This window comes from Apus apus, chromosome 16 (genome assembly GCF_020740795.1).
Source record: "Apus apus isolate bApuApu2 chromosome 16, bApuApu2.pri.cur, whole genome shotgun sequence".
Classification (NCBI taxonomy): Eukaryota; Metazoa; Chordata; class Aves; order Apodiformes; family Apodidae; genus Apus; species Apus apus.
The window spans coordinates 6928379-6953001 of NC_067297.1; the positions used below are offsets into that span (position 1 = coordinate 6928379).

General features: G+C 41.0%; 1 protein-coding gene across 12 annotated transcripts in view; it reads right to left on the reverse strand.

Annotated features, from left to right (window-relative positions):
- The window catches only part of ARVCF (ARVCF delta catenin family member), a 249036-nt gene that overhangs the window by 22399 nt on the left and 202014 nt on the right, over positions 1-24623 (reverse strand). For 11 of the 12 annotated variants that reach the window (XM_051634294.1, XM_051634300.1, XM_051634301.1 and 8 more), the window contains 2 exons: positions 23493-23510; positions 19065-19136 (listed from right to left, as the gene is read on the reverse strand). In XM_051634294.1, coding sequence (XP_051490254.1) covers positions 19065-19136; positions 23493-23510 — 90 coding nt within the window. The remainder of the gene's footprint in view (positions 1-19064; positions 19137-23492; positions 23511-24623) is intronic. The other variant, XM_051634297.1, reaches the window with a different exon arrangement.

Below are 24623 nucleotides of genomic sequence, written 5' to 3' on the forward strand. Positions count from 1 at the left end.
GTAAGAAGTTGGTTATATTCCACTTCATATCGAAAGAATATGCAATTCAACCAGGAGATGGCTCAATGAAACACAACCCATTTTGACCTTGTGTGAGTTCAAGCACTTCTGTTGCCTGTGAGCAGACATTTTAAAGCTAATACAGTTTCCCCTTTCCAAAGGACTTGCAAGCAGGGTTTCTCCCAACAGCATTTGACACACTACCCAATAACAAAGGCTTTTTTTTCAAGCATATGCAGCAGCTAAGTCCCTTGGCAACTGGAGATGTTCTGTTAACAACCTTCTCTCCCCGGCTCACTAATCAGTAGCAAAGGCTCTGGAGGACCAGTACTTAATAAGGATCTGAATGTTGCTGCAGATAACCAGAGCACTACCCAAGCTACTAGTTCAAAAGGGGAATGGGCTGTCCCTGTAGGTCTGTTGCTGAAGGGCAGGACATACCTGGCAGCCAGGCCGGTGTGGAGAAGGGAGAGTTGATAAAGGTCTCCACTGAAAGGGAGAGGAGGAATGCAGCTGAACTGCAGCACATTGCAACACTTGAAGGTCACTCTTGGCAGTGTTTGTTATGTTTTTGAGAAACACCATTGTTACAAGCAACAATGCTTTGGACCCAAAGTTAATATCAAACCCCGTCCCATACTGATTAAAATGGATGGTTCATGTAAAAAGCTCCTTTTACCCCAGTCCCAGAAAACTTGCATCTGACGTTAGAGACTAAGTACAGTACCTGAAATGTTAACACTTGCTCTCTCACCAGTTCCTCTGATTCAAAGCTATTTTTATTTACTTCACAGTGATGACTGAATGCATTTATTTTAAAGGGAATAGGACAATCATGTTATTTCAAAAACAAATCTGTTTTGAAATGCAATTTATATCTAAATATCAAACATTAAAAAACAGTCTCTCCTCTCACACACAAAAAACCCTTCACTGGAGTCTCTGCTTTATGAGCTACATAGCAAACAGGATCTGTTTGGAAGTACAGGTTCCTCTTTTCCCATAACCAGCTTACCATGAGGTTTGCCCCCAGAATGCACTCCAGGCACTGCATCACCACTGCAAAAATCTCAAAATGGGACTTGGTTCAAAATCTTGGCTCACATACGCAAGTGAATAGGAAACTAGTTCTCACAAAAGGGCTGCCAGCTCTGCAGGGTTTCACAGTGTGACATTGCCAGCCCTGCAAGGGTACTGCACTCCTGCTAGCTCAGGAGCACCTGAGACTCTCAGCTAGGGGTCAACACTCTCTTGTCTGGAGAAATTCTGTTACTGTGGTAGTCTTAGGGGCTGTCATTTACTCTTGTCTCAGCAACTACAATATTATAAGACAAAAGACAGATTAGGCTTATCAGGCTGGTGATCTCACTGACAGTGGATCAATATGCCAGGAAAGCAGCAATACAAATGCTCCTAGATGTGGGCAATCTTGCCTGTGTCTCCAGGGAAGCTTCTTCTTGAAGCTTTCAGGTTGGACATGTCTCTAACAGCTGATACCAAAAGGACACTGGGCACAGCAATGATGTGCATTGCACTGGAGACTTCTTAAACAGACAGTCATTTGGCCCATGCAAACAGGATCAATACCAAGCGTGTTGTCAATCTGTTGTATTTCCCTAGGAGGAGAAACCTGAGTTTCCAAATGCTGTCTGCTACATAACAGGAATAACAGAACAGTGAACAAGGTCAAATGTCCATACTTACTCTTTTAGATCTCAGTGCTGCTGCTACTGCTGACCATGGGTGCCTCTGACGTCTGTTTCTGCCTCTTTGAGGGCCCAGAATTACACATGACTGACTTGTTTTCTTTCTCCTCTCTGAAAGGACCCAGATGGTACCACTTGGTGATCGCTCACATGCCCTGAGGGGTCTCTCCTTGTGCTCTATCTTGTCACCTCTCCCTTTCAGCCAGAGATAACAATTGCAAGGACTGCACAATCCACTCTAGAAATAAGAGCCTTGCCCAGCCTGTCTGACTTCTCTGGCTTCCTGCATTCGGGCCATTTACACCAGCAGAAAATGCAGAAGCTGAGGGAGGTGTCTACTTACTGTCCTCAGAGCTGTAAGCACAAGACCAGAACATGTGGGGACACCACATTAATCCAAATCCATAGCAAAGGCAAAGATCGCTCCCCATTTGCAACTCTAGAAAGACACAGTAATGAGGTGACACTACAAAAAGCCTTTGATCCAAGCAGGTGTGAAAACGGACCTCTCCGTAAGGAGGAAAGCTTTTTAAATGGAGGAATCTCTAGGCTGGAACTTGCTTACTCTCTGCATTCATAAGACTTGAATTCACTGCTTTTTGGAGCATATTGCGAGCCTTTTCCATTGAGCTAAGCCTTCCCAAAGGAACAAAAGGAACAGAGAGATGGCTAGCAAAGCTGAACTCGAGGAAAATTATTATTTTTCACATTATATAAACAAATGTGTTTTTACAACTGTAAATTCCCATACGCATGCCAGAACATGTGTGCTTTTGGGGACTTCTCCTTAAACTGAAAAAAAACCCAAACAAACCCAGGTGGGTTTCCTTAACAAAAAACACCTGGAGCTCAGTAAAGCAATCTATTGCTTCTCTGATCATAGCTGCCATGTGATGCAGCTGAACAGACCTGAGATCTCAGACAAACTCTCTTCACTGCCCTTGCTAACTCAGGTGCAATTGTCCAGCCCAACAGTCAGAAGATTTGCACTTACTGTATAAAATGTGTTTATTAGAGATACTGAGTGATTCCCTGAAGGAAAGCTCATAAAAAAATGTATCACACCACAGCTATGTCCAGTAACGAAGTACAATGTGTTGCTGCTAGTATCTTATCAACAAGTCCAAACAGCCTCATAACACAAAAATGCCTCAGAACTAGAGTCACCATGGAAAAATCAAGAGCATTGTTAAGGGACTCCTTCCTTTGACTTGTGGCTGCCTGGACCTAACCATTTTCTTTCCTCTGGTCTTTTGTGTGCATTTAACTAAGGATCATGTGTTCCAAATTGCCCTTTTTTGGCCTCAAGCTCCTGTAAAACTCAGCTTTGCGGTTCCAGATGCCAATCAGCTGCTTTGACTCCAGGAAACTAAAGAGCTTTTAAGTTTCCTTCCAGCTCAGTACTAGAAACCTGTCTGCAGAGAAAAGCAGACTGCAAAAAGAACTGTGCATTGGTCCTTGGCTCCAGATGCCACTTAAACTTATTAAAAAGATTCTGACATTATTTAGAACTGTTTAGATGTTGAACAGCTTTATAAACTTGCTGTAGGAAAACGTCAGCAAGTAGGGAAGCACAGAAAAGGGTGAGAAACACTACAGAAGGCAGCTGCAACGCAAAATAAAAAACCTACGTGGTAATGCTCATTTAGTTGAAATATCCACACCCTCTCAGATATTAAAGTATCAAGTTACGCCACAAAAGCAGGAAAAACTTTCTCATCTCTGAAGACCTCCTAAGTTTCTTTTCCTATCTCCAAGACAGACTGTATGAAATGCACTGGATATGTGCCCTCCCCGGCTCAAGACGTTCAGTGGACAGAGTAGGCTGGTAAATGAAAGCTCACACAGGGCTCTGGAGTGTGCAAGGCTGTAAGATCCAGCAGGAGATGGGAACCAGCTGTCAGACTGGAGAGCTCTGCACTCACCACTGTTGAGGTGGCCCTGCAGAGCTGGCAGTGAAGGGAAGGCAGCAGCCAGGCTGGTGCCACAGGGTGGCTGCAACAAGGGGCTGCTGCTCTGCCTAGATGCAGTGGCCATGCTCCTCCAGACCTCTATGGATGCTGCTGCTTCTCTCCACACCAGGCCTGTGGTGAGTCAGGGTGTGGGAAGACCCACAGCACCTTGTGGGATCAGCCCTTCTCTGCCTTTACACATGGGGGTGCTAGCACTGAATCTTAACAAGCAAGGCTAAACCAAGTCCTCCATCACTCGGGAACTTACAGAACAGGATTGCTTCGTCAGGTGTGGGACTATGGGGGGCTATGTGGGACTGACTGAGCTTCAAAACACTGTGCAGCTGCTGAGGGACTTTCTGCTCTGGTGTGAAAGCTGCACACTGCAGCATTTGGATGTATCAGCAATGGGCACTGCTTAGAGCAGCGACAGACAAGGATCAACAAACAGTATTTCCACTCAGGCTGGCACTTGTCAGGTTCTCCCCTTCACAGCCTGAGTTTTATCTTTGGTGCCAAGGGAAAAACAACTTCAAGAAACAAAACAACATCATTTAGAACTCACACACACTTAACTAGACTTGGAAACCAATTTGAAAGCTTCTTTCTGGGTTAGTCATGCTTCACTTCTCATCATGATTTTTATATAAAGTCTCATAAATGGTCATAAGCCATTACACAGGTATTTGAGTACTCATACACTTTCAGTTGCTTGTTAGAAGCCTGTCTGCTTAAGGCAGTGAAGGGCAGCAGAACTCCACAGCTTGAATTCCTCAAAGAAGGAGGATGAATAAATCTGTCTATTCTCCAGTGCATCTACCCTCACAGAAACATCAAACACTTCAAAGTACTTCCCAGTAAGAAGGAAATACTTGGATACAAACAACTAACCTCTTTTGGGGAAAAGTTACTAGAATCCAATCTGAGAAGAAGGTAGCAGGTCCAGTCTCTGAGAATTGAAAGGCGAGTGAATCCTAATCACCACAATTCATATTGGAAGCATGTTTGGTTCATTACAGCCAGAATCCTGCAATCTTGTCTTTACAAGCATTTTATAAGCAAGTGCCATATGGAAAGACTCCCTCATGTTATTAAATAATTTATTATACACCATCCCAAACACTTCCTCCAATTCTTTTTGTGTCCTCAAATTGCTAATTAGTTCCTGCTAGAGTTTCCAAAGTCTAAAGTGTGTTTCAAATCCTCTCTCCATTTCATGAAAGCTGCCACACACACCCAAAGGCAGCCCAGTACCTCTCATCTGTCTCAATTACAGTCACTATGCTGCTGTCAAGCAATTCAAGTAACTCCCAAGCATCGAAGAAAAAATTTGTTGTTTTCAATGTCAAATAAATGTCAAGCCAGAGTGGAAGCAGCATGAACAGAAGGTTTTCTTCAACAAAAAATGGGCCTTACAGCCCAGGTTTTCAAGGAACAGTATTTGGGTACTGAATTCTCACGGATTTCAGCATAAGGTAGAAACCTCCTTCATTTGGATTGGGATGCACTGGAAGGTACCACATTGAAGGCATGGAGTGAAGGTGTACTCTTCCTTTCTGCCAGTCACTCTCTTCAGCTTTTTCAGAAAACAGTAAAGTTTCTATTAAATGTAAACATGATGCACTGACTAAATATCTGATAATCACAGGCAGAAGTGACACAAAACTAGCTTTGCCCACAGAATTATAAGTTTCCTGGAAACATGGATCATCTTATATAACTTGAATTGGACCAAAATGTGAGATAGAAAACCTGATCTGGAGAGAAGTAGATCTCTGAAGCCTTAGTTTTTCCAAACACATTTCACAATCGCAAATAAATCTATTCTCAAGTTTAAAAAAAAAAAAAAAGGTAAAAAGAAGAAAGATTGGGGCCCAGCTTGTAGCTATGAATGAGATACTTGATTAGAACGAATACAGGAAGCACAGAGACATTTTTCAAGAGGCAATAGGGGAACACTGCACAGCACCCAACTGCAGCCTGGCCATCCTACAGGCACAGCCTGCATTCACAAACCACAAGTCATATGAGAAATTTTACAACAAAGCCATAGCAGACACTACCTCAAAGCAACTCTGACAGCTTCTTTGAAAACATCTCATCACTATTATAATAGTGAAAAGATCCCAAAACCAATAGCCACTTTGTTTAGGACAGTCTTCAATTTCAGTGCAGCTTTCTTATGGTAATATTATGCAATTAAAAATTGAGCTTAAAGCTACCCACATAAATTGTTTGAAGCAGAAGCTGACATTTACTGTGGAGGTTCTTCATGCCTATAGAAAACTCTAAAAAGGAATATCAACAACCTATACCCATTTCTAATCATTCATACATGCAATGCCCTGATGGCTTCTCATGGGCCATCAGAGATCAAAGCTGGATCTAGAAATAGGTGTCCAGACTGCAGTGAGGAGAGTGGCACCAAATTTTAACTGTTTCAGGGAAATGGGATCCAGCCACCCAGAAAACTGCCAATACAGAGGTTTAATCTCAGCATTGCTTTCAGCAAGCAGGTGTGTAGGATGTGTAAAGGACCTGCTTGTTAGAATTTAGCTATTAAGCAAAACCTTGCAGAACCGCCCAAATCTGAGTCATGCTTACATTTACCAAGTCTTAAGTTTTAGACACAAGCACTACCCTGAAGGTAACCACTCTCCTGGAAGTAAATGAATAAATGGGATTAGATCTCACACTCCCAACACCCACACTTTCCCATTCCTTGAGAAATCCCAGACACTCTGCAATACAACTAACACCTCAGTCATCCTTGACACTTCTCTCTCCTCTCACACATCTGCAAGTTGCCTTTTGTGCTCTGCAGTGATCACCAGCACAGCTTCTGATTCAATGCACAAAGTAACCCCAAAAGGAGAGCAGAAACCTGCATTTGCAAGGAATGCAGATTTCTAATTTTTGAAATGTTTAAAGGTCACTGAGGACACTCCAGCTAAGGCCTTTCTCCCGATCTCATTTTTGTCCCCTCATATTTTTAATTAGTTTTTGGAGATGATTTTCTTGATAATAATTTTTAAGCTCTCAGCAGGACAAGATGCAATTAAATGCTCAGCCATGATTACAGATTTGCTGGTTGTGGTTTTAGAGGTCTCAAAACAAAACTCATTAAATAATTTTCCTGGCCTTCTGCAAGAGGGACAAGAACTGATGTTTCCAAATGGAGTGGGCTTGTTAGCGTGACGCAGCAAGAAAGGTACTGCTTTAGGAATCAGGAAACTTCATCTCTATTCCCAGCTCTGCCACTGAAATGCCAGGTAACTGCAGGAGGACTGCAGCCTGTGGCCCCCTCCCACTCTATTTCTGTCTTGCCTACCTAGACTTAGCCTGCTCCAGCAGACTGTCACACTGTGTCAGGCACGCACACTTTGCTGAGGCTACAGTTAAAAAAGAATATGAAGTTGCTCTAAATATCTGCTACAAAAGCAAAAATATATTCATGAAGGGGGCAGCAAGGTGTGAAAACATGACTGAACCTGACATGAAGGGGAAGCATTGCTCTTTGCATATTCCCTTCCAGATAAGCCTTAATCATGGCTTGGTCGTAAACAAACAAGTAACTTCTCATGCTATTACAGACTTTTTTCCCCATGATCAAGACAGAAAATTCAGGGCTGAAACTAACCATATGAGAGGCCAAATTAAAAATGCTTTCCTTTTTACCACATACTGATCAACAGCCACACTGATCACCTGAAAATGGCTGGGTCAGCAATCAAGCTCTCAGTGGGTTCAGAGCAATGAACAGTTGGATTGACATTGCTTTCTAACCATGCAGAGGTAAGACTGCCCCCCCTCCAGCTGACAGGTAAATTTAAGTGTCTGCTTTACAATGTAAAATGCCTGCCTCTCAGCTCAAGGTCATTTTTCTCCAATCCACAGTTAGAGGTATATGGCACATTAAGTCACATCATTCCCCTGTCACGCTGGAGAAGGGGGGAGCTTTCAAGCCTGTGCAAGAGCACTCAGGGTTATAGAAATAAATAGGGCTTTATATAGCAGCCTTCACATTCAAGTGGTTTACAAAGTAATGAGTCAGATAATAGGACTGCAGCAGCTGTGTAGGTAAACACACTAGAAATTAATGCAGAGAAAATAGAAGTCTTAATTTTTTATTCTCTTTACTTGCCTTTCTGCAAAACATGACCACAGCTTCAGTCTAACTAATGAGCATCAGTGACTTCTGCAATTTAAATGCCCAGGTTATTTGACATTCCAGTTTATTTTAATTTTCAGATTAGCTCCATGATTAAAGCTCTCTATTAACAATAATAAATACTGTTCAAGCAAAAGTGGAAAAAATGCTAGACACTTTACTGCATGTACCTCTTCTGTCTTGACTGCATTATAAGGAAGACATCCTAGCCTGATCTCTAGTACCTCAATTTGTAATTAATTCAGAATCACACAAACATTTCATTTTTATTCCCTTTTCTCTCCCCCATCATTAGTGGTTATAAGCAGCCCCTCAAAGACTGATTAACTGATTAGTGTTGTGAGGACTCCATGGTTTACTGTGCTGGCACCACAGAGAGTACATATTATAAGTAAAAATATATTTTGTGTTTTTAAAAAGCCACACCTTGAGGGGGGGGAAATAAAATAAATAAATCAACCAGAGATCCACCAATTAAGATGTATTTTGCATACATGCTCCTTTCCCAGGTTCAACAGGCAAATGGGCTCATTATTCTTCCCATCTGAGTCCCCCTAGCTAGCTGTCATGGATTAAGTTGTTTTGGAAAAACTTTGTCCCTAAAAAACATGTACTGTTCTTTTGCAGACAGACATTTTTTGGCTGACTTTGAAATCAGTTAATAAGATTCACACAAAACAACTATATTGAAAGAATGTGGGAGGTCACCTGGGCCAGATCCTACTCAAAGGAGGCTTGATGCTCAATGCTGAGTTTAGACCAAGTTATAGCTTTGTCCAGTCAAGTCCTGAAACGCTCCAATGACAGAGAACCCTTCAAAACCTCTCTGGGGAACCAGTTCCCATGTTTAATTATGGGGCATTAGCCTGCATTTTTGTGGGCAAACAACATTAGATGGGACAGCCAGAGTATCCCAGACAGACACTTTAAGTAAGATTCAAGAGATGTCTGCCTAGTGTTGAGTTTTGAAAGCATATGAGTCATGTAGGCCTCTGAGAAAGTTATCCACATTCCTCCTACTTCTAAAGGCACAGCCTTCTCAACACTCACCTGGAGCTATAACTAATTCCTTCACTTATGCACACACTATTTCTGGAAATCTGGCAAGGGATTTAAATCAACATTACACCATTTTTCTGCCTCAGCTGTTTTGAAACTTTCTGCTGTTCCCAGAACTTGCAAGTAGCTTTGTCAGCAGAACTTTGCTGCGGTACTTTTGATGGACACTAGAGACAACTGTAACTTTGTGCAACGAGGTTTTTTGTAATTGATTTTGACATGAAATTTCCATTCTAAATTCTGACAGAAGCTGAGGTCCTCTTCCTTGTGCTTCACAGTAATACTAGCTAGGCACTCAAGACAACTTTCTGAATCACACCCCTCTTCAAAGTATCATCTGATTTGTTACGCTTATGCTAACAGGAGGGAACTGTCTCTAAGCTTTCACTGTTACTGCTTCTTAGCCTAAACCGAGTAAACGGCACGGCAGAAATCTGACATAGTGCAACAGGGATGGACAGAGGGATGGAGTGAGTTTCTTCACTGCAGTGCCTAATTCCTACACTAAGGCAGTTACAGTTATGTGGGATAAACACCTCCCCACCAACTCCTGCTTTTAGTCCTGGCAGGCTTTCTTGGCACATTCTCATTTTGTAAACAGTCCTTGAGCAGAATCTGTATAACAAGCTATGCTCTGTAATAACAGGCACTCTATTTTACAGTAACAATTAGAACTGCTTGTACAATCAAAATGCTAGATGAGACATGCAAAAACATACACACAAACTGAAAGGGTGGGGCAAGAGGAGTATCAACCTTTCCTGGCTGGGGCAAACAGTGCTAGGAAGGCTGCGAAAAGAAACAAATATAACTGCAAACCATCACTTTCCAACATTAACTATTTTATCATCAGAAATGTTAGCAAAGTATACTGGACATGAAAATGCAATCTGCGGCTGGAGGGTTAAGATCCTGCATTGCCAGAGAGCAAAAATTGCTATAACTAAATTTTGTAGCTGGGCTATAAAACTTGTCAGGTCTTGAGTTCTGTATTGGTTTCTGTCTATACCTATCTATCCTGAGCATCATGAAGAACACAGTTGAACTTCACCATAAAAATACACAGGAAGTGTAACATACATAGGAAAAATACAAACCAATTCATAGTATTTTCAAAATACTCTCTACAACATGATCTCCTCGGTCCATTCACACAATACCCCATTCAAGGGCCAGCCACTACTATCCATCTTTAACAGAAACTACATTTTATTTTTCTATCACTGTGGTGCCAGCAACAGTTGTGATACATGGTACCTTGGCAGAATTTTGCTGGCTTTGCAAATCTGTCACGTACACTGTGTCTGCACTGGCTACCACAGCAGCAGTGAAAATACCAGTGACGATTCCAGTGAAGGCAGTGGAAGCAGCAGACACTTCATGAATAAGTTCACTACAGCCCCAGTATATGAATGCAATTAACTTGCCTAAGGCCATTCAGCAAGTCAATAGTGATGCTGAAATGTGAAAAAGACACTTTCTTACTTCCTGTTCTGTCTTTTGCTTAAGCTCCACATCACTCCATCTCCTTAGTAGCTGCTGTAATTACCATGTGCTTGAGTGGAGTTCCTGCTGTTTAGTTTTTCATAGGCTACTTTATTACACAAGTATATATAGGCTGTTCTAGTTTAAGATATTATAACCACATGCATAAGTCTCATTTTCTGTGCATTTGTGACTTTGCCACAAATTCATATCAAGTTGGTAAGAAAATTTGCCACTTGGAATTCTTGTCTTTTGAAAATACTGCTAGTTATTATAATAGAGTTCCATTATTGGGTGTCAGCCTCAGGCAAGAAGGAGCTAGAAGCTGACTGCTGGAGTTCTTTTATAGTCCCATGAGAATCACAGGTGAAATCACCTGAAGGTGGAGAAGGATGATCTTCAACTTCCATCTTCTCCCCTCCATGAACTGAGGAAGACTCAACATTCAAGAATGCAAGAGAAGGATAAAGAGGAGGAACAGTTGTGGATGTCCATTAACTATTTCCAGGTAAAGCGAAGTACCTCAAAGATGAGTCAGATTTTTTTCATTCAGAAGGAAGACTGTGAAACAACTCAGAAAGAAAGCTGTCTTCCTAACTCATCTTGCATGCAATCTCTAGCCGTTAAGACAGAGGTAGAACACAAAGGGAAAAGAAGGAACTGTACAGGGAAATTAATTATATAGCCAAGTCAAGAAGTTATGAAGAACAACAACCTTATAACTTCAAGAAGAGCTTCATATTCTCAACCCTGTGTAAATATAGAGCTGAATTATATTCTTGTATCACTACAATTGTTCCTCCTGCTCCCAGAAGTTTTCCCACTGCTTCCTTGGGTTAAACTTCAAACCTACATAACCTAAAACTGAAAAAGACATGCAGACTACAAAGTGTCCTTACTGGGGTGGGAAGGTGCTAGAGGAATATAACTATCACAGTTGAAATTTCTTGTCCAGTTCATATTGGTTATATATCCCCTCCACATAGCAGAACTCTTCAAGTTCCCAGGTAAAATTTTCCTGACACAAAAGTAAATCTCCCTTAACTGGGCAATTTATAGGACAGTCTAGGCACACAAACATTGTGCTTCCCCTTACTATAGCTGTAACAGCTATAGTAACAGCTATAAGCTATAGCCATTGCACCTTTGCTGGGAATCTAGCCTGTCTCATCTGGAAATAGAGTTTTACCTCAATGTCCCCACAGATGAAGCAAAGGACCGGAGAGCAGGGCTCAGAGCTGCAAGGTCAAGACATTCTCAGAAGCCAGAGCACAACCATTTGAGAAACATGGTGGCAATTACCAGAACGCAAAGCCAAAACTGTTCTTCACATTCCTGAGCAGACAGATTACACCAGAGTAAGAGCTGGTCCTGTAACACTCTCAAGATTCCTCTCAGATGATTAGGTGGAATAATTAAACCCCACAGAGCAGAGCTGTGAGTCTCAGCAGCACTGCTGTACACAGGTACTGTGGAGGGTTTCAGTCACATCATTAGTGCTTCTCCCATAAAAATATTTGCAGTCTACAAAGTGAGAATGTTGTAAGATAGAATTATATTAACAAATGAAAGGAGTTAGTGGCAGAATTCAGAAAGGTCATATACACTTAAGAAAAGCAAGGTTGAACTGAGAGTTATCAATATTTAAATATTCCTGCAAAAGTAACGGGTAAGAATATACAATAAATACCTACATGAATGTAAGTGATAAAACCCACCAATGACAGTAAAACTACAGATAAGGCAGACATGCATCTTCGACCTTAAGACAATGCTCAGATAACTCATGCATAGATCAGTGGAAAACAAGTGTATCTAGTGCTTGACAAACAGTGCCATACTGTGGTAACTACTTAACTACAAACATAACTCGAGTCACCTCTATGTCAAGAGAGAGCTAAAAGGATATAGCACTTGAAGAAAACCACATCTGGCCTACAAATGAACAGTAACATAACACTAAAACAACAAGAGACCCTGGACACTCAGTGATGTTCAGGGATACAACTTACCTCCTACAAAGGTTTGCAGACTCCTACCCAACTGAGCACTGTTTTATTAAATCCACATTCTAGCAATATAATGCAAAACAAAAGCATAACCATGCCCTCTACATGTTTGCCACAGCCCTGCTGCAGCAGCAGCACCAAGATAAAAGCCCAAAAGATTTTGCCTAATTGCTGCTGTTTAATGCATGGCATGACAATCCCTCACCACGGGTACCTGCTGGTAAAACATGCTATTGGGGGAAAATCTGCTGCTTTAACTGTTCAGCTAGTTCAATACCTCTTAAAAACAGTCTGGAGTTGTTCTTGTTGTTTTGTGTGTTGTTTTTTTTTAAACCTTATGCCACTCAGTTATGTGAAAGGAAACAGAGGTTGTGCCATGAACAACATCTTACAAAGGCCAAGCTGTTCAAGGCTTACTACCTGCACAAAAGTAACAAGAAAGGAATAACCCTTAAGAATTGTGCTAATGCTTTATTTTATGCAGCATCTATGCAGCAAGGTGAGCTTATCACAGGACAAGACTGTGAATCACTAACTAGTAGGACTGCTTTAGCAATGAGGTCCAGCAGCTCTGCATGGCTATGACACAGATCTACCATAAAGAACAGACTGATCTGGAAAATAGGTAGCAAGAACTGAGAATAGCAAGGGAACATAATTACAATGAAGCAATGTTTATTCAACAGGTTTCAAAGTCAGCTGCCCCTGAAAAGCAAGGCAAACCTTTCTATTCCTTCCTCCTTGTTGACCTACATAAAATATGGCAAGCAAGACCTGCAAAACATTTCTCATCATGTACAATCCTATAGCAAGTTTCCTTTTAGGTACCCTGGAGTATATACTGGGATGAGGACTGAGACTGAAGCGAAGGAAAAATAACTTATCTCTGCACAGATGAGTCACCACCATCCATCACTGCCCACCTCAGCTAGAGTTTACAGAGAATCTGTCTGTAAACTTTGCAAAAAAAACCACCAACCCAACACCACAACAAAACCGACAAGCCTCTGTAAAAGACAACACTCCTATTGGAACAATTTTCTGTTTTAAGGAAGTCTATCAATTTAACTACTGGTGACAGAATTTTACACTGCATTTAGAATCCATCCCAAGTGAGTAACCATTAAACCCTCTCCATATGTGACTCAAACAAGAAATGAACACACTATGAAAACACAGAGGTATCACAGTGTGCCAATACAGGCTACAACTCTTACAGGCTGAAGCCAGTCTACTTGAAATGAAAATCGTAATTGTTCTGTACTACACTTGGTACCAAGTTCAAACTGTTTGAGTTGCCCTGTTAAGAACAACAAGAAGCTATTTCACATTCATTCTTTTAATTGGAAGAAGACATCTTAGGGCAGAAACAAGACGAAAGACGTAATAGTACTCCTGCACCTCCAATTCCCCTTCCAGCTGCATCTCCCCATGACCTCTCAAACCCTTCAGTTTCAGCCCTAAACTTACAATTTATGTTCTACATAATCACATTTAACAGATTCATAAAGATCACAAATATGAGCTTCCACCTGTGGAGTGCCACTCAGCAGATGAGGAACAAACCCATTGCCACGTTTCAACCCAGCTCTCAACAAAAAGTGGCTCAACATAAGAATTTAAAATTATGACAATAAAGGCACAGTATTCCTGAACAATTAGCAGTCAGCTATGGAAAGAGTATGGATACAATTAAAAAAAAAAAAATCCACAGGTGCCCACTCCAAATTCCTAGCAGATGTTGAGAAAAAGATGAGAATTTACAGGTACCAGGATGGAGAAACTTGGCAAGGGCAGGCTCCATATGGGAATTTTCTTCTTCAAGGCAATAAATTTTCTTTGACTCAAAGCACTTGAAGACAGATGAGAAATCTTTCACTGTTTGGTAAATTATGAAAAACATACAGGACCAAAATGAACACTCTACTTAGTAAAGCAACAGAAATAAAAGGCAGTTAATAATTCTGATAGGAATTCTCAACAATGTGCATAAAATACTTAAAAGATGTTAATGCAAGAACATGTTACTTGGTCTCACAGAGGAGATCTTCCCAGTCCCTCAGTTTTCACTAGCAGGCACAGGAGAGGTGTGGATGGGACCGTTGATCAATCAATTCTACTCACTTATTCACAATACAACAATCAAAATCAATGACTGAACAGAGCTGGAAAGGGCAGATGAGGGCTTTAGTCAACTTGTAAAGATTTTAAGAAATCAAATTAAAATAGTAGTGAAATAAGAACGGCAGCTTATCTTAATTAGAAACCGAAAGTCAGAGTAAAGCTTCAGTGAAGTTCCTCTCTCCCCACACCACATGTAGCCTTTAACTGAAGACAAATTGCTGACATTTTTGTAATCTACTAAGTTAAAGTCATTACCTTGACAGAGCCAGGAAGTCTAATTTCCTGGAGCAGTAACACAAAGATTTATAAGTGAGTTTAAACACTCACCTCCTGGAATAGAAAATCTATCATCAGCATCAGGCTACGTGGACAGCAATTGAGGATTTCAGATAGTGGAAAAAGAAGAAATTCACCTACTGACAAATTCACCTAAGATCTCATACTCTATCTACCCAGGCTGCTGACCGGGGTAAGTGTACACACATAGCTGAGCTTTCAGATAAATTCAGCTTCTCTATGAGGTCCCTGCTGCAGCCAAACAGACTTTTTCAACTATAAGCAGCTTCAGCACTAGCTCAGTATTTCTGCTAGACTCTCCTAAACTTACATTCCCATTAAAATGGAAGTAAGCTTAAATAATAAAAATGGAAAAGATAAATGAATAACCACTTTAATAACTAATTTAAAGGACAGAATGGGTTAGCTCATCCACCAGGCTGAAGTGTACCTGCACACATCTCCTGTGCTGAAAACTTTCAACTCCCTAATGAGATAAGCTGAAACCACAGCTGAATTTCAACACCCAAAGCATCTTAGAACATCTGCTTTTATGCCATTGGATGTGTATGTGCATAAACAAGAAGACACAAAATTTGCTTAAACCAAATAGCACAGAGGTCTGGATTTAATTAGGAATAACCTACTGGTTCCATGTAAGAAGCTGTTTTGCTCTTCTGGACTTTTTCCGCCCCTGCTCTAGCACTGATGAACAGAGGCAGGCAAACCAACACCTTTGCATCAGGAGGATTAAATGTTACAACCTTTATAACATCTTCAGAGGGCTGACACACTTCAATGCTGATTCTTTCAGAAAACCTTATCGCACAGTCTGCCATCTGAGATTCTGCTTTCCTCTGCACAGATATGATTAATCCTGATCTTCCCCCCAATGCATGAGCCTCTTGTCACTATTCCTGCTCAGAAATAAGGACTATGTGAACACAGCAAAGGAATTGTATTATGCTTTGTATTTAATGTGCACACAGGAGAAATGAGCATTTGCACTGTGGTAGTGCAGAAGAGAACATGCTGCAGAGGAGACAGCCAACTCCACTGTCAGTGACCTACTTCATACTGGGGAAGGAATTTCAGCAACACTTTTTTTCCCTTTATAGAAGCAGGAATTTTTGAAAGTACTAAATTTAGCAAGGTCCCAAGGACCGCATTCATAATTTCTTGTCAATGCTGTCCCATTCTCATATGGGTCTTTGGAAGCTCTTACCAATAGCCCCAAAATTTATCCTCTTTCTCTGCAACTGTCAGAAAAAAATATTCTCCTTTCAACAAAGAAAAAACAAGAAGCTTCTCATCCACAATCCTTCCTCATGAAAACAGCAGTACTCTGGACACTGCTAGAGCACATACGTTTATTTTTTAGTATCAGATGAGACTGCCTCTGAAAGCACTGCAAGTTCTCCTGTCTGATATTATCCAGTTTACCACAGATAACAACCCTGTACTGGAAGTCTTACCCTGCTAGAAGGTCTAGCACATAAAATTATTACAGGCTTGAAAATGGTTTCAGGGCTGCTCAAATGCTGTGTTGCAGCAAAATCTGATTTCCATTAAAAAAACAAAGAGTAATCAGAAGAAAAGAAGACTCTAGTTCATCACTTTGGAAAAAAAGAACTGTCTTCACTCATTCCTCTCCAGAGCAAACGAATTCCAGGAAAAAGAAAATAAATTACTAGCATTTAAACTAGGTAATAACTCACAAGATCCTTTGGACTGTTCAGGATATGAACATTACCCTAAACTGTCTTGAACAAAGACTGAGAAAATCCCTGCCACCCACACAGACATTAATCCACCCACCAGCTAGAAACGACGCAAGTTTCTGGTATTATTATGTCTGGTTACAGGACAGCCAGAGATTCCTGTAATTAAAGTAATTTGGAGACCAAATGAAATTTCCAGAATGACAGAAAATAGGTGTTCATTAGTTCACTCCTTCTAGTACATGTTTTTTCAAGTAATCATAGGCACACTATCAGTTAAACTAAGAGATCATACCTACAAATATTTTACAGGGAAATCATGACGTCAAGTTCTGGAAAGCTAGTCTTTAGATCCTCCAGATAAGCACCGTGGATGTTGACTCCTGGAAACTTAACAATACTGTATCCCAGTATCTGTTAACTACCACAATATTCATTTACTGCATCGCATGAACAAATCTTATTACTGCAGTTTCATCTGCCCACAAAGATTCCAGTTGAAAACTCACTTTAATATGGCTTTAATAATACATAATTGTTGATTTTTGAAATAGCACTTCATTGTGTCACTCAAACTAAGTGCTTTTGATCATTAAAACTTGCATGATTTTTCAATCTTAGTAACGAAGTTCTGCTTCAAGTGAGAGCTGATCTCATCCGAGCCAATTATACTCTGTGGCATAGATTTGACCAGAGCTTTTAAGGGTTTTTAAACTACAATTTTAATTTTCTCATTTTACTGAACAATTCAAAGTCCTAGCAATCTTCTTAGAACCTTCAATATCCAGGAACTCTCATGTAAACCAGAAGCTTAGCAGGAAACTACTAGTAAAAAAAGTGAACAAAAATGTATCACTGAATGTATTTTTTACTCCTGGCACACTCAGTTTCTCAGGCCTTTTTCCATGTCAAAGGGCTTCTTTCAAAATGCTCTCAATCTCATGACCTAACCTAGCACGAGATATGTAGTCATATTAAAATCTATTCTGCTTAGAGTAAATTGGGGTATCTCAAAGTTCTCAAAGACTCTTGAAGACGGTGTGATTTTTAGCAATTGAATAATGAACTGTATAAACCACAACTCTTCCCCTTAGTGACAGCTGTATTCCAATCACAGTTAGAAAGGAATGAAAGTGCTGAAGCTTTTTCTGTATTTTGTGATCTTTTCTTCTTCTGCATCCTTAAGAAGTGTCCTTCCCCTGCAATAACCAATGCCCAGCCCTGAACTGATGGCTTTAAAGTGGAGGTTGGTGAGGGGAAGCTTCCTGCAGCTCTCCAAATAGGATGGCATTGTACCTTCTAAGAGCTGCATTAGCATCTTGTGCAATAATGAATGCACCAAAGGACAGTTAGCATTTAGGTATTAGCCTAGAAACTGCACCCATTGTAGAGTGTCTCTAAATAGAATAGATCCATCACTATATTAGTGTTAGTTTGCATATCATCAGAGCATCAATGCTCATAAATTTAATGTGAGAGTGTAGCACTTTACATGTATAATTACTGACTAGCATCTCTAAGGATGTTAGATATGGGCTCCATTGCTGCCCTGTTTACAGTGAGGAAACTGAAACACAAATTAGTTGATTTGATCAAGGTCACTAAAGCAGCATCATTCAGGTATCCAAGTCCAGGGCTCTATCCATTGTGTCACGCTGTCTAATATCGTACAACTGATGCAGGAAGAGTTTAAGCTTTTCCTTCTGAAGAATACTAAGGGAGTTCTGAGTATTCACAGATCATTAAGGTGAGGGTGCTACGGGAGAGCTTTTCCTGCAAGGCTAAGTTGACAGGGTGGCACTGCAGCAGTTGCCATGACAATGGCTGAATCTTTGCAGTGACATTGCACACACTTCTCCTGTGCAAGTCTCAAAGCACCGTCCAGTGCTGTAAGAAGTCTGACAAGATCCCAAATCGCCTCCTAATCTCCAATTAAAGAGAGCAGCACATAAGCATGGAAAGAATGCAGATTGTTTGTGCAAGACTTCACCTCTGCCAGAGCTGAAATACCAAAGTGCAATGCAGAAGAATTTTCTGGTGCATCGCTCAATTTTGTAAAATACAGGTGCTACTCGTTACACATAGAGAAGAATACTGTAAACAGAAGACTATTGGTGAAGACAAAAAATTAACTCATCCCCTGCCCTCACTCTCCAATTTATCAGAACACTAAAGAAATACAGAGATGCCAGAGAAGGGGAAAGTTTGTGATAAGTACACTCACCTAATGTACTTCTTATGTTCACATATAGTGCAGACAATTTGGAAATGGAATTGTAAAAAGAAGACAACATGCACTCACCCCTCTATGGAATTAGAATCACCTAACACCAAATCAGATGGGCTTCTATAAGATTCCAGCCATTTAGAAGCTATATATATAAATGCTGGTTGTATCTAGTATTGAAGGCTAGATAACAACAAGCACTGACACATACATTATTTCAATTAGCTGAACACAAAAGAAAGATCAGCATGATATGCTCATATCTTGAGTTCCTTTAAGAGCCTCCAGCTCCCAGGCTACTTGTTATTTCCAAACCCACAAACATTAGCATTACCTTTTGCTGCTTCAGACCGCTTAGGCAAATCAAGTGTATCAAAATTTCGGTCCAAATCTCCATTCTTCTTTCCTGTGCACAAAAAAATAAGAAAATAGACGGAAAAGACTGTCAGCATACTGACAGGTTAGGTACTGTTATGTGCATCTACAAGATCAGAGAAGATACAGACTCAGAATATAAATCACAGACTGTTACCCATATTTGTACACATCTGACTTGCAATCCAGCTGCACAGCTGTAGTTTTAGCATGAGCAACTTAGGGACTAAAATGCATTGATTTTCCAGGTTGATTTGCAAACATGCTTAGCACCAATACTTCAGTGTATCTTAAGAGTGCTTAAAATCTCTGAAAACTGTGCTATTTCCCTTCTTGGCAAAGCTATACCCCTCCCTCAGAAGCCCAGTATTTACTTTTTATTTCCACAGAGGAATTTTGACCTGAAGCTTGGATGAAGGAGAAATTAGCAGCAGAGCAATATGCAACAGGTTTGCTTTGCAGCCTGTTCTCATTGCAATTACCACAAAGGAAGGCCTAGATCTAATACACTGTACAGACAGCAGGCAACAAGTTAACCTTTAATTGCCCTTCAATCAGTAAAGTGCCATTTTGACTACTTATTAGAAACTAATGGAAACAATTCCATATTTTTGCTGAGAGACAGTTTCAAACCATCACATCAGCTTGAATTTATACAATCTTTCATAGAAAGCAGAACAAAACCTGGACTTCAGTTTTAGTTAGTTGGGAATTTAAGATTATGTAAACACCTGGGGAGGGAAGAGATAATTTTCATCCCCTCCTCTCCCACCTTGGAGACAAAATGCCCTGAGTAAGCCTGCATGGATGCTGTGGGATAAGCAGGCACTTTGCCATCACAGAAGTACTGACAGTAGAGAGATATTTTGAAGTGCAGGAATTTGCATGGCTTCTAAGGAGAGCACTGTACAATTTAGCTTTCCCAAATTATTTTGAGGGCAAAAATCAGGTTATTTATTCCCTCTCCCTCAAGAGCAGGGGAAGCAGGTGTGATGGGATAAATTCAGAGCAACACGATTTAAGCTACCAGAGATGGCTGCTGAGCAGGGACTTTACCAGGCTGCAAAGAGAGGTTTACAGGCAGGGCTGAAAGCTCCACAAGTCAGGATGCTTAAAATCAAATAAGAAAATGGTACTTGAAAATGTAATGTGGAGATTGGTCTGACTCTTGACAGGGAATAGGTCACAAAATGGGAAAGGCCAATTCCTGCCCTGTTATAGCAGGAGCTGGAACAGCTCAGTGAATTCAATGGCCAATCTACCTTCCTCTTGACAAACAGATAAACATATGCAGTACAATGTGGAGAAGAAATAGAGCTTTTAAATACCAATATAAATATTTAAAAATAACAACAAGAGGGGAAAAAAAAAACACCTCAAGGTAGTATTTCAATCCCTTCCTCTCTTTGGAAATATCACACACTTTTGTTTTGAAATGGCAACACAGAACATCAGCCAACTTTAACTACTGTGCAAAACAAAACATGCATGTAGAAGTTCCATTCAGCTGAAGTAATTTGCTTAATTAGCTAAAGTATGAAAAACCCCATCCAAGCTGCCAAAAGGTCATGCAGCCAGGTACCATGCCACTCTTTTGAAGGTGTTTTTTGTAAAGGAAAGGACAGAAATTAGCTGCACTTTGCAGCCCTCCATTAATTTTTTACTCCATGGAAGAACCAGAAACATGTTGCCTGGGGAACCACATACCAGAAAGAAAAAATGCTGTGCATCACCAAAGGACACTGCATTTCATAATGGCAGCTGAACCCAGTTACTGGCTGCAAACCCCTGCTGACCCTTAGAGCATTGACTGGAAAAAGCAGGGCAGAGGGAGGGAAAAAAAAAGGCATTGATGGAAGTTAGTGTTTAGGAAAGATTACAGACTTAGGGCAGACCAATAAATATGACTCCATCTTATCTACAAGTAGGGCAGTCTTTTCACATGACCCCAAATTTCATCTCTCTAGCATTAGATAGTTTAAAACTCAGACCATTTATCCAGACAGCCAAACCTTATTTAACACAACTACTCATTTCACAAGTTTTCTCTATAATTTAAGGGATGGGACTTAGCTGTGCAGAACTGAGATGGCACAGTAAGAGTTTCCTCTTTTCTAGTGCACTGTTTCATAAGCAGCAAATATTTGTGCACAGCTTCTTAAGAAAGATACTGTCCAGGAGAGAAGCATTGGCTGCTACATCTTACGAGCTAGCAGTGCAGAAGCATCTGCCCGTTTACTAAACCATCTTTCATTTTGACAGCACACTCCTCCTGTGCTCTGTGGTCTTCAGTTGCTGTCTCTCCATTTCTGGGCCAGCCTACAAATACGGGCTGTCTTCTGTGAAGCTTTTGCTGGTTTGTCTCTCCACACTCTGAGAAACCAACCCACCTTGCAGGCAAAACCACATCTGTTCAAAGCAGAATCTTCCAGCTGGTTACAAATGGAAGCAATTCAGAACAGAGCTCTGACCTAGGGGATTTCAACTCTACAAATTACTTATTTAATCAAATTGAACAAGGGCCAGAAATACCCAAAGCACTTTTTCCCAGGGCTTTCCTATAGAGAGGAGGCAAACAAGCTGTAAGAAGACTCCAAAAGAAATCCATCTAGAAGGCAAAGGTTTCAAAATCTGAGGCCCAGCAGATATTTTTCCCATTTGATTTTTACAGAACCTACAAATACTGGTTTGGAGCTCCTAAAAAGGAGCAATTTAGCAAGTTTGAGAGCCTACCAATTACAAATCTCTCAGCCATCCCCTGGCCTGACCGATACTATCTTCACTGCCAGCTATTGTAGCTCTGAACATCTCCATCAGTCAAGCCTGTCAGTAATGCCAGTGCACATGGATGCTGAAAAGCCCACACTAGCAGTAGAAGTTTAAGACCTTGGTTTTGTACATTTAAATTTCTACCCTTACATGCATCTCCCTGCTCCCCAAGTTTTCCAGCCCAAGGTATGTCAAGAGAAAAGGTAATGCTGTAAGATGAGAATCATAGCTCCAGACATTGCCAAGAGACAGACAGCCTTGCACATGCCTGCTGACAGGTCTGTGTTACGAGACCTGGCTGCAGGAATTGGCACAGCACTCTGGTTTGGGAAATCTGCCTGACATGAGACTTGCTTGTGCAAGATGCAATTTACAGTCTTTGAAACAGTGGGATTAAAATTCTTTCCCTTCACCTTCCCCTCCCCACTACTTTTCATTATGTAAGAAGCAGCCAAAACATGACCTTCAGCATTTTAAATCTGTCAGACATGGGACTTTGAGGTGTGGCCCAGTGTTACTGACCACTAATGTTGTTGGTCTTCCTCAAATGTTGTTTTGCTTTAGTGGATAACCAAAGCAGCTATTCAGCTAGACCTTTTTGCTGAAGGATTAATTCCCCAATGCTTTCTTTCTGATTAAAAAAAGTTGAAGGGAAAGAGACTCTTGAAACAACCACTCTTGAGCCCCCAGCAGTCAATGCTGTGCCTATTAATCTACCCACTGAACCAGACTGCAGAGGAATGACAGAAAGCAAGGGCTGAGCTCTGTCTTGCCAACATGCCCATCCTCCACAGGCTCAACAGTGACAGTCTAAAATCAGTGTCTCTCGGAACACTACTGAGCACCATTTATTGGGTGGAGCAGTTACATCACCCCCCAGAACATTCCTCCTTTGGCTCAACCCTCTAGAACTCATTGACAGGAAAACAAGTGTCACCAACTGAAAATGACCCTGCTTTTGCCCCAGCATCAGCCTCTGTAGCTCAGTAGAAGTATCCAAGGCACTTCCAAGCTGAGAAGCAAGGGAAGCAAAGTTCAGCCTCAGCCTTACCTATTCCAATTTTATGTATTGCAATTTTACTTCTTGTGCTGGGTTGAGAAAACTAAAGGGCACATCCCCTGAGGCATTTACTGGGAGCAGCTTCATAAAGCTAGTCTGAGTGCCAGTAATAAATATGCAGCAGCCCAGGCATGCAAGCCCAAGCAGACAAAATACCAAGGATCCCTGAGAATACACATGCAAGCTGCTGAGCCTTCATGGCTACTGCCACCTTGAGCAGCTAGGAAAGGTGCACTTTGATATGGCAGGGCTAGTGAGACAACCTGCACATGTAGGTGTTCCCTCTCTCATGGGGCTAATCAGGCCAGTTGTAAATTGATCTCCCTATTGCACTTACACCAGGAGTGACTAAAATCTTTGTCTTTTCTATTCTCAGGGTGGGAAGACCAAACTGAAAATGAGAGGATTTCCATGCCTACTGAAATGAATAGGAGGATGCACTGAAGAAGCAGAGAAGGAGAATGAAGATGACCTTGAACTCAGCTCTTTGCCTTGCATGTAAAAGCTGAACAAAGCATATTATGGTGATGACGAAAAGAAAATATTGCAAAGACTCACCTTGATTGAACCACTCCTCTAATTACCAGAAAAGCAGCAAAAGAAAAACAAAAATTTACAGGAAGGAAGAAAATATAAAGGAACAGTCACAAAGAGGCAGAATTTCACAGAACAGGTTCAGAATGTGAGTATTACAAGAATACTACAGAACTTTCATCAGTTAAAAAAGCAAACTGAAACAAGATATTCCACTTTCCCTCTTTTGTTCTTGCTGAAAAAAGAAGTATTTTTCTGAGGTGCTCACAGAACTGAAAGGACAGAAGGGTGACTAGCCCTTTGCAGAGGTGTTTGAAATGCTATGACCAATGACCATGAAATAAAATAAAATAAACATGGAAACACTGCAAGATTAAGTGAACAAGAGGGGGAGAGAATTGATCTATTTTGAGATCCTAGACTGAGAAAATTAAGGCAGGCTCAACCAGGTATTCACATAAATTTAACAGTGAAGAAGGGAATTTCTCTTTATGACTTTAAAAACACATTATTTTTTTTTTTCAACATGATAGCTGCCTGTACCCTCTATCCTTCTGATCTACGTATTCCCAGCTGCACACTTTAAAAAGAGCACTGCAAAGGGGCAAAAACCCCCATGTTAAAATATATTTTGGAAATTGTCATTTCCTGCTGAACACAGAACCAAACCCAAGCTGTCACTGAGTGCCTGCATCACTCACTGCTGTTTGCAGGTTCATCCTCACTGTCAGATAATTTTGAGGCCTATTTGTCCAAAAAGACACGAGGAGATCCTGTGGCTGATAAACAGAAATTATCAGGGTGTACAGACACAGAGGGTACATACAGGTCGGCCTCAGAGGACAGAGGCAGACACTTGACAAAGGACAGCCACCTGAGAGCGCTCTCTTTTCACTGTCATTGAGAGGATGATGACAGTTCTCAATCAGCACACCCCCCTCCTCCTCTTACAGTGCACACTCTGAGCTTTTATGGCTAAAAATGTTTTCACCGACTGTGTTGCTCTCAAGCAGCAAAGCAACAGGGACCACAGGAGGCAGGGAACAGGCTTGAGTCAGCACCTGTTCGAGGTTTCCAAAGAACAGCACACTGAAGTTTCAGTCACTGACTGTGAGAACAGGCTAGCCAGGCAGGTAAAATTCTTTCTTCAGTTTT